The sequence below is a fragment of the Nomascus leucogenys genome, chromosome 17 (genome assembly GCF_006542625.1).
Source record: "Nomascus leucogenys isolate Asia chromosome 17, Asia_NLE_v1, whole genome shotgun sequence".
Classification (NCBI taxonomy): Eukaryota; Metazoa; Chordata; class Mammalia; order Primates; family Hylobatidae; genus Nomascus; species Nomascus leucogenys.
The window spans coordinates 31,612,376-31,623,621 of NC_044397.1; the positions used below are offsets into that span (position 1 = coordinate 31,612,376).

The following is an 11,246-nucleotide window of genomic DNA, read 5'->3' on the forward strand; positions in this document are numbered from 1 at the left end:
CTGTTTTGCTATCAAGAAAACGGTAAAACTGCTGCACAAGGGGAAATGAGATAATGTCACACATCAATTTCTCCTTAATAAAGTGCCATATTGGCCAGGCACGGTGGCTCACGTCTGTAATCCCAGCACTTTGGGAGGCCGAGGTGGGCAGATCACAAGGTCAGGAATTCCAGACCAGCCTGGCCAACATGGTGAAACCTCGTCTCTACTGAAAATACAAAAATGAGCTGGGAGTGGTGGTGTGTGCCTCTAATCCAAGCTACTTGGGAGGCTGAGGTAGAATCGCTTGAACCTGGGAGGCAGAGGTTGCAGTGAGCCCAGATCGTGCCACTGCACTCCAGCCTGGGCAACAGAGCGAGACTCCATCTCAAAATAAAATAAAATAAAATAAAAAGCGTCATATTAAGGCACAGAATGACTGTATTCATCATATTCAAGTATATTCATTATATCCAGTAACTATTAGTCAATTAAGTACCTAGAGAAATCCTGTCTGTTGCCACCTGGAGTGAACAGTTGCGCCTTCCATGTAACGGAAGGTCACTCTCTCTTAGGCACCAGACCCCTTGTTGTTTTACCCATTTGGACACCCTACTCATTTTACCGCCTCCGAGTATAAGTGAGCATAGTGTTCCCTTTGTTTGATCTACACAGAAAAGCCTCAAAAGGCTTTTTCACAGGTTTATCTGTGTGTGTGTGTGTGTGTGTATGTGTGTGTGTGAGAGAGAGAGAATTTTTCTATCTTCTTTCTCATGATCAGGCAAACACATTCCTTCTTGCGGCCATACAGATGCTGCTGTCTAGAAATCACCGTGCCCAATCCCTCCAATATGTCTCAAGCAATCTGCTGCAACACACACACACACACACACAAAACAACCACAACTCTATAAATAGCCTATTAAAGCCTGCATATGGCCAGGCACAGTGGCTAATGCCTGTAATCCCAGCACTTTGGGAGGCCGAGGCAGGTGGATCACTTGAGATCAGGAGTTCGAGACCAGCCTGGCCAACATGGCGAAATCCCTTCTCTACTAAAAATAAAAAAATTAGCTGGGCGTGGTGGTGCACACCTGTAGTCCCAGCTACTTGGGAGGCTGAGGCAGGAGAATTGCTTGAACCCGGGAGGCAGAGGTTGCAGTGAGCCGAGATGGCACCATTGCATTCCAGCCTGGGCGACAGAGCAAGACTCCATCTCAAAAAAAAAAAAAAATTAATAAAATGGTTAATTTATGTGATGTGAATTTCACCTCAGTAAACAAAAAGTGAATATGCCCTGGACAGTGCCGCTAGCCCCTACCCCCTTCTCTCCCTCCATGTGGCCACCCAGCCCCTCCCCTGCCCTCCACATGGCCACCCCACCCCCTTTCTGCCCCACCCCCACCCCCTCCCCAGCCTTGCCCCCTCATGGCTGTCCCCCATGTCTGCCCACCCCCCACCCCACCCCCTTCACTCCTGCCCCACCTTCCCGTGCCGCTTGCCATTGCACCAGTGGCCGATGTAGGACACAGGCCGGGTGCTGCACTTGAACATCCCGAATCCGTTCCTCATGCCGTTGACCACTTCGCCTTCGTACGTGCTGCCGTCCGGCCACGTGTACACGCCGTGGTTCATCGGGACATTCTTCACAAAGTCACCCTGAAGCAGAACGGCCATGGGGTGACAGAAGGAAGCGTTGGGGGTGGGGGCGGGAATCCCTAGTCCTGTGGGCGGTTCCAGGAGCTGCTTGACCTCTGATTCTGTTCCTGCCTCTCCTGTGGACACACACTGAACATCCCCCTCACATTCTCTCCCTTCCTTGTCTGCCCTCATCTCATCCTCTCTCATCTGACCCGACCAGTGAGCGGAAGCTCAGGCAGGAGGAAATATCTGGGAGGTTGCAGGTCGACCAAGTTCGGAGAAGCAAGCAGGTGACGTTGGAAAGTGCTGGCTTCCAATCCTGACCTGGGGAACTTCAGATTCTTAGAACCCACCTTGGCAGGGCACAGTGGCTCACGCCTGTAATCACAGCACTTTGGGAGACTGAGGCGGGAGGACTGCTTGAGGCCAGGAATTTGAGGCCAGTCTGGGCAACCTAAGGAGACGCTGTCTGTAGAAAAATATTTTATTTGTTATTGTTTTTATTTTTGAGACAGAGTCTCACTCTGTTGCCCAGGCTGGAGTACAATGGCGCCATCTTGGCTAACTGCAACCTCTTCCTCCCTGGTTCAAGCAATTCTCCTGCCTCAGCCTCCCAAGTAGCTGGGATTACAGGCCCCCACCACCACACCCTGCTATTTTTTTTGTATTTTTAGTAGAGACAGGGTTTTGCCATGTTGGCCAGGCTGGTCTTGAACTCCTGACCTCAGGTGATCCACCCGCCTCGGCTTCCCAAAGTGCTGAGATTAACAGGCATTTAACAGGCTCGAGCCATCATGCCTAGTTTTTTTTGTTTTGTTTTGTTTTTTTGAGACAGGGTCTCACCCTGTCACCTAGGTTGGAGTGCAGCGAGACAATCAAAGCTCACTGCAGCCTCGACCTCCCAGGCTCAAGAGATCCTCCCACCACAGCCCCCCAAGTAGCTGAGACTACAGGTGTGTGTGCCACCAAGCCTCACTAATTTTTAAATTTTTTGTGGAGATGGAGTTTCTCTATGTTGCCCAGGCTGGTCTGGTCTCAAACTCCCAGCCTCAAGTGATCTTCCTACCTTGGCCTCCCAAGCAGCTGGGACTACAGGTGCTGGCCACCAAGGTGCAGTGGTACACACCTATAATCCCAGCACTTTGGGGGTGCTGAGCTGAGAGGATCTGTTGAGCCCAGGAGGTTGAGGCTGCAGTGAACTGTGACCACTGCATTCCAGCCTGGGCGACAGAGCAAGATCCTGTCTCTATTGAAAAAAAAAAAAAGAACCCGCTCGAAGGAGGTGAATTCACTGTTCCCTCCAGGCTTAGTGATGACTGGGGAAACCCCTCTTTTCTTCGTGTTTTTTTTCCAAGATGGAGTTTTGCGCTTGTTGCCCAGGCTGGAGTGCAGTGGTGTAGTCTCGGCTCACTGCAACCTCCGCCTCCCAGGTTTAAGCAATTCTCCTGCCTCAGCCTTCCGAGTAGCTGGGATCACAGGTGTGCACCACCATGCCCCGCAAATTTTTATAGTTTTAGTAGAGACGGGGTTTCACCATATTGGCCAGGCTGGTCTCGATTTCCTGACCTCAGATGATCTGCCCACCTTGGCCTCCCAAAGTACTGGGATTACAGGCGTGAGCCACCATGCCCGGTCAGGAAATCCCTCTTTCTGCCACGGGTTATCAAAATATTCTGTAAACAAGTCAGTCAACAGCCTGCCCCAGGGGCACCTGCTGGGAACCCACTCTGCCCAGGACGTCTGAGTGGGCAGCAGGCAGCACAGTGCACAGCACCCAGCAGCATCGGATTCTCTTCCAGGAACCTGAACTCCCTGGAGGCAGCCACGTCAGCAGAGACAAGAGGACAGCATGCCTGGCCTGATCACCAGCCAGGACCCATGAGGCCAGTCGGCCTCTGAGGATGCTTCTAGGAACCCCCCTGACTGGGCTGGAGTGGGCATCTGTGCCTGCAAAAATGACCTCCCCACCTGCTGAAAGTTTCCCGAGACAACGAGGCACAGGGCGGTTCTTGGTAAGTTGCCACTTAAGGACCAGAAACTGGCCCGGTGCGGTGGCTCACGCCTGTAATCCCTGCACTTTGGGAGGCTGAGGTGGGCGGATCACCTGAAGCCAGGGGTTTGAGACCAGCCTGGCCAACATGGCAAAACCCCGTCTCTACTAAAAATACAAAAACTAGCCTGGCATGGTGGCGGGCGCCTGTAATCCGAGCTACTCTGGAGGCTGAGGCAAGAGAATTGCTTGAACCCAGGAGGTGGAGGTTGCAGTGAGCCGAGATCCCGCCGCTGCACTCCAGCCTGGGCGATAGAGCGAGACTGTGTCTCACAAAAATAAATAAAATAAAATAAAGACCAGAAAACTTGCGTGTCAGTTGCCGGCTGGTAGGCGGGATGTTGCGTGGGAAGGGAGCTGGGATGAATCCAAGGTGGGGGCCCAATCCTCAGGCTCCCCTGGAACTTGGAGATCCTCCTCGCCCCGCCAGTGAGGGTCAGCCCCTCCCTCTCTTTCCCTGCTCCTCTGCAGCACGCCTCTCACCGCCCAGCTGCAGGTGGCTTCCCCGCCCAAACTTGACTCCGTTTCCATCATTGCCTGTGTGTTATTTGAATAAAGTGCATTATGCGCATGTGTTTTAAATGTCATCATTACCATTTATAAACACCATCTGTTAGCAACTCTGCATTTGGGATTTTTAGGATAGCATTTCAGCGCTCACTCACTTTGTGGGTGGGAATTGAGCCTGGTACAATCTCTTGGCGAACAATTTGGTCCTTGCAATCAGTTTAAAAATACACATTCCCCTCAACCCCGCAGGTTAAATAAAAAGCCACATAACGGAATACATGCAGCCAGTAAAAACAGATCTGCATGAATGGATATGGTTTGATCTCAAAATTAAAGGTACAGGCCAGGTGCGGTGGCTCACACCTGTAATCCCCAACACTTTGGGAGGCCAAGGTGGGAGGATCGCTTAAGCCTAGGAGTTCGAGACCAGCCTGGGAAACACAGCAAGACCCTGTCTCTACAAAAAAAAAAAAAGTAAAAATAAATTAGCCGGGCGCTGTGGAGCACACCTGTAGTCGCAGCTACTCATTAGGCTGAGCCGAGAGGATCGCTTGAGTCTAGGAGTTCGAGGCTGCAGTGAGTCATGATCTTACCACTGCACTTCAGCCTGGGTGACAGAGCAAGACCACATCTCAGACTCACTAACTAACTAAGTAAATGTGCCAAAGAGAGTGTATAATAAACTATGTGTGTTTGTAAAAAGCAAGACAGGCTACAGAAGTTCCAGGCTGCAGTGAGTCATGATCGCACCATTATACTCCAGCCTGGGCAACAGAGCAAGACCCTGTCTCAAAGAAAAAAGTAGGACAAGCTACATACAAGTACATGTGCTCTCTGTGCTTAGAATGCACAGAATACCTCTAGAACACACAAATGAAACCAATAACAATTACTGGCGGGTCCCATGCAGTCATGAGTTACTAGATCCACTGGTTCTGTGAATTTTTCTTAACCCATATGCTGAATGACATCAACGAAAATAGTCTGTTCAATTGTGGGAAACTGTTCCATCCAATAATCACAGCTTAAACTATAGCTGGTTATATGCCTCACCTCATATTTTAATCCATCAGCCCAAATGTAAGTCCCTTGTCCATGCATGAGTCCTTCTGAAAACGTACCCTTCAAAACAAAACAAAGCAACGACAAACACTTAGAATGCAGCTGACATATATACATATTTGAGATAGGGTCTGGTTCTGTCACCCAGGCTGGAGTGCAGTGGTGTGATCATAGCTCACTGCAGCCTCGACCTCCCAGGCTCAAGCAATCCTCCCACTTCAGCCTCCCGAGTAGCTGGGACTACAGGCATCCACCACCATGCCCAGCTAATTTGTGTATTTTTTGTAGAGACGGGATTTCACCATGTTGGCCAGGCTGGTCTTGAAATCCTGAGCTCAAGCAATGCGCCCGCCTTGGCCTCCCAAAGTGCTGGGATTATAGGCATGAGCCACCGCACCTGGCCTGCAGCTGATGATTCTCTCCCACAGCTGCCTTATCCCGATTTCACGTGCGTGAAGATGCTCGTCTGTGCACTCAGCAGCAGCTGAGTCCTCTGAGTCCTGCTTTGGGCTGGCTCCATGCTGGGGCCCATCCTTCTCTAAAAAGGATCTAAGAGGTCCTCATCTTCATGACCTAAGGATGACCTCAGCTACAAAAATGTGTCCTTAACCGGGTGCGGGGGCTCACACCAGCAATCCCAGCACTTTAGGAGTCTGCGGCAGGAGGATCACTTGTGCCTGGCAGTTCAAGACCAGCCCTGGCAACATAGCAACTCCTTGTCTCTACCAAAAAAAAAAAAAAAAAAAAAAAAAAATTTAACTAGCCAGGCGTGGTAGCGCATGCCTGTAGTCCCAGCTATTCAAGAGGCTGAGGAGGGAGGATCGTTTGACTCCAGGAGGTCGAGGCCACAGTGAGTTATGATTGTGCCACTGCACTCCTGCTTGGGTGACACAGTGAGACCCTGTCTCAAAAAATAAAATAATCAGGAAAAGAAGCAAATCTAAAATAACTTTTGTTATACATTATTTTTACCTTAAATAGGTAAGCAGGGTTCCGAATAAAATCAGCATGAAGAGCTTCCAATTTCTTTTGAAGCATCAGTGGATTTTACTGAAGATTTGCAAATCTACGACCATCACCCCACACCTTCCTCCCCTTCCTGCAGGTTCTCAAATGGGCAACTTACACGATAGGTACAACCGCCTTGAAAGGCTGCAAAGCCTTCTCCCTCATACAGCCCACGAACCTTTTCCCCTTCGTAGCTACAAAGAAATAAAGGTAATTCAAGGTAATGAACAATGTGAATAAGCCCAAGTGACACTGGGTTAAAATATATAACTGTGGAATGGGAAGAATGAAGTCAGAAAAAAATATATATATACACAGAGCTAGAAAGTAGAAGAGGTTACCAGGGGTTTGAAGGTGGGGGGAGGAATGAAGGAGTTTGGGGTTTTTTTTTTGGTTTTTGGTGACTTTTTTTTGAGATGGAGTCTCACTCTGTCGCCTGGGCTGGATGGAGTGCAGTGGCGCGATCTTGGCTCACTGCAACCTCCGCCTCCCGGGTTCAAGTGATTCTCCCACCTCAGCCTCCTGAGTAGCTGGGATTACAGGCACATGTCACCACTCCCAGCTAATTATTGTGTTTTTAGTAGAGACGGAGTTTCACCATATTGGCCAGGCTGGTCTCAAACTCCTGGCCTCAAGTGACCCGCCCGCCTCAGCCTCCCAAAGTGCTAGATTACAGGCTTGAACCACCGCACCTGGCCAGGAGTTACTATTTAATAGATGCTTGTACAACACTGTGAACGTACTTAATGCCATTGAATTGTACACTTAAAATAATTAAGATAGTACACTTTGTTATATGTTTCACCACAATAAACTATATATATATATATATATATATATATATATATATATATATATATGCCATGGGGCTCTATGTTGCTACTTGGGTGATGGGCTTACTAGAAGCCCAAACCTCAGCATCACACAACATGCCCATGTAACAAACCTGCACATGAAACCCCCTAAATCTAAAATAAAATAATTTTTTTTTTTTGAGACAGAATTTGCTCTTGTTGCCGAGGCTGGAGTGCAATGATGTGATCTCGGCTCACTGCAACCTCCGCCTCCTGAGTTCAAGCGATTCTCCTGCCTCAGCCTCCTGAGTAGCTAGGATTACAGGCATGCATCACTATGCCCGGCTAATTTTTTGTATTTTTAGTAGAGATGGGGTTTCACCATGTTGGCCAGGGTGGTCTCGAACGCCTGACCTCAGGTGATCCACCTGCCTCGGCCTCCCAAAGTGCTGGGATTACAGGCATGAGTCACCGCACCCAGCCGATAATTTTTTAAAATACATAAAATTACCTTCAGGCCAGGCACAGTGTGGCGGCAGGCGCCTGTAATCCCAGCTACTCAGGAGGCTGAGGCAGGAGAATTGCTTGAACCCGGGAGGCGGAGGTTGCAGTGAGCCAAGATCGCACCACTGCACTCCAGCCTGAACGGCAGAGTGAAACTCCATCTCAAAATAAAATAAAATAAACCGCCTGACTGGCAGTGTTATACCCGATGGCACCCCCATTAAAATCACCTTTCCACTATGAGTTTGGTCAGAATGGACTCTTCGGATTGGGTGGCATCTGCGTTCTGCTGAACGTTTCGGGGGTCTTTTTTGGGTTTCATTTCGTTGAGCTGCATTCCCAGCAATGGGACACCAGCTGGGGACATCTCTTGCCTAGTGGTGTTGCCATCTTGTTTGGAAAAGTCTAGATTATCAGAGAGAGATGAGGGAGAGCGGGCAGACTTCTCCCCTTTTTTGTCTCCTTTTTTCTTTTCTTTCACCATTGCCTTGGGAAGATCCAATGGTTACTTGAATCAAATGATTTCTTTGGTTCAGAGCTGCTTGTTTCAAAGCACTGATGAGTTTTATCTGAAAAATAAAAATTACATCTCCAACACTTGGGGTTTTCATTTGTAGTTAAAATTTTAGTTTTACAACACAATGTCATTATCATTCTCCTGCCAAAGTCTGAAAAATTAGTTACCAGGGCCGGGTGTGGTGGCTCACACCTGCGATCTCAGCACTTTGAGGGGGCCGAGGTGGGAGGATCATGTGAGTCCAGGAGGTCGAGATCAGCCTAGGCAACGTAGTGAGACGCCCCCTCTCTACAAAACATAAAAATAAATTAGCCAGGCGTGGTGGCACATGCCTGTAGTCCCAGCTACTAGGGAGGCTCAGGTGGGAGGACTGCTTGAGCCTGGGAGGTCAAGGCTGCAGTGAGTGGTGATCACACCACTGCACTCCAGTCTGGGTAACAGAGCAAGACTCTGTCTCAAAAATAATAATAATTACAAATTTCAAGTACCATCAGTTTATAAAAATACAACCTCAACATTGCATTGGTTGTTCCTAAAAGTTTTTAATTTTTGAGACAGAGTCTCACTCTGTCATCCAGGCTGGAGTGCAGTGGCACAATCACGGCTCACTGCAGCCTCAACTTTCCAGGCTCAGGTGATCCTTCCACCTCAGCTTCCCAAGTAGCTTGGACCATAGGCACGCATCACCACACCTGGCTAATTTTTTGTAGAGACAGGGTCTTGCTATGTTGCCCCGGCTGGTCTGGAACTTCTGAGCTCAAGCAATCTGCCTGTCTCAGCTCCCAAAGTGCTGGGATTATAGGTGTGAGCCACTGTACCTTGCCCTAAAAATTATTTAAGTTGGAATCATTGTCTAGCATTGTTTCTTGAAAGGTAACCCTATACATGAAAAAGGCTACTTCACCTCTCAGGTCTTGCACGCAGCCAATTCACACTTTAAAAGCCCCTCTCCGGCCAGGCGTGGTGGCTCACGCCTGTAATCCCAGCACTTTGGGAGGCCGAGGCAGGTGGATCACGAGGTCAGGAGTTCAAGACCACCCTGGCTAACATGGTGAAACCCCGTCTCTACTAAAAATACAAAAAATTAGCCAGGCATGGTGGCACATGCCTGTAATCCCAGCAACTCAGGAGGCTGAGGCAGGAGAATTGCTTGAACCCAGGAGATGGAGGTTGCAGTGAGCAGAGATCACACCACTGCACTCCAGCCTGGGCAACAGAGCAAGACTCTGTCTCAAAAATAAATAAATAAATAAAAATAAGCCCCTCTCCTTATAGGTCAGCATTGTAAAGTGTGCAAGACCTGGATTCGCGGTCCTGCATTATCCATTGCCAGTTCTGTGGGGTTTTTTTTTTTTTTTTTTGAGACGGAGTCTCGCTCTGTCGCCCAGGCTGGAGTGCAGTGGTGGGATCTTGGCTCACTGCAAGCTCCGCCTCCGGGGTTCATGCCATTCTCCTGCCTCAGCCTCCTGAGTAGCTGGGACTACAGGCACCCGCCACCATGCCTGGCTAATTTTTTGTGTGTTTTTAGTAGAGACGGGGTTTCGCCGTGTTAGCCAGGATGGTCTCGATCTCCTGACCCCGTGATCTGCCCGCCTCAGCCTGCAAAGTGCTGGGATTACAGGCGTGAGCCACCGGGTGTGGGTGCCCGGCCCAGTTCTGTTTTTTTTTTTTTTTCTTTTTAGACAGAATCTAGCCCTGTCGTGCAGGCTGGAGTGCAGTGGCAGGATCTTGGCTCACGGCAACTCACTGCAGGTTCAAGTGATTCTCCTGCCTCAGCCTCCCAAGTAGCTGGGATTACAGGCACCTGCCACCACACTCAGCTAATTTTTGTATTTTTAGTAGAGATGGGGTTTCACTGTGTTGGTCAGGCTGGTGTCGAACTCCTGACCTCGTGATCTGCCCGCCTTGGCCTCCCAAAGTGCTGGGATTACAAGCGTGAGCCATCGCGCCCGGCCAAGCCTTCTCTCTTCCTTCCAACACCACCTTGCTCCTTCCCGCCCCCGACCACTATCTCAGCGAAGCCGCCCCTGGGTCCCCTAGCCCAAGCTGCTCTCACCTCTAAATTTAGAGGGGCCTTTACTACGAGCTTTTCGGTCCTCTGTCAGTGACCTACAAATAAGTGAACTACAAATCAAGCCAATTTCATTGCTCAGTGCGTTTCCTAATGTTTCCTCTGTTCTCCTGGGCTTAAAGAGAGGCCGTCTCTCCCCTGTGTCTACGGTGAGCCGGGAAGAATCGGCTCCCTGCACTGGTCCGCCCGCCTACGCCCTCCTCGCTCATCACGCACGTGCTCGGGTCCTGGAAGGCCACGTCAGTCCGGCCGGGAAGGAGCAGGACCCGGTCGCCACGGCTGTCCCGGCGTACGCAAGACCGCGGCCTGGGGAGCTCACCTCGCTCCAGGAGTCCAGAGACCTCGCCGGGCTCGGGCGGAGGTGTTGCGGGGCTCTCCGCGTCCCAGACCCGGCTCCGGTCTCCAGGCAACCGAGGACGCCGGCAGGCCCACCCTGTGCTCTTAAAGGGGCCGCGAGCCAGCGCCAAGCAGGTGTCCCGCCCTTGCTGGTCCTGAAGGCCAGGGGGAAAGGCTGGGCGCTGGAGGCAGCAGGCCAGGTTTTCCCAGCTCTGCTAACTGCTTCATCATAAAATAGGAATAACGCAGGCATTAGTTTTCCCATTGCTGCCGCAAACAAATTACCATAAATTTAGTGGCTTGAAGCAACACAAATTTATTACCCTACAGTATGTAAATTAGTCCCACAGTGCTGGTTCCTTCCAGAGGCTCTGGGGGAGAATCCATTTTCTTGCCTTTTCCAGCTTTTCCAGAAGTGGTCCCCAACCTCTTTGGCACCAGAAACCGGTTTCCCGGAACACAATTTTTCCATGGATGGGGGTCGGGTAGGGATGGTTTCAGGATGATTCAAGCGCATTGCATTTATTTGTGCACTTTATTTTTACTATTATTACATTGTAACATATAATTAAATAATTATACAACTCACCATCATAGAGACTCAGTGGGAGCCCTGAACTTGTTTTCCTGCAACTAGACAGTCCCATCTGGGGGTGATGGGAGACAGTGACAGATCATCAGGCATCAGATTCTCATAAGAAGCGTGCAACCTACATCCCTCGCATGTGCAGTTCACAATAGGGTTTGTGCTCCTATGAGAATCTAATGCCCACC

The 11,246-nt window shown here is 49.9% G+C and overlaps 1 protein-coding gene across 1 annotated transcript in view; it reads right to left on the reverse strand.

Moving 5' to 3' along the window:
- The window catches only part of LOC100596714 (radial spoke head 10 homolog B), a 39,485-nt gene extending 31,453 nt beyond the window's left edge, over positions 1-8,032 (reverse strand). Inside the window, 4 exon segments of the mRNA XM_030796429.1 lie at positions 1,465-1,638; positions 5,234-5,302; positions 6,369-6,444; positions 7,779-8,032. Of these exon segments, the coding sequence (XP_030652289.1) occupies positions 1,465-1,638; positions 5,234-5,302; positions 6,369-6,444; positions 7,779-8,032 (573 nt within the window).
- Positions 8,033-11,246: the final 3,214 nt, after the last annotated feature.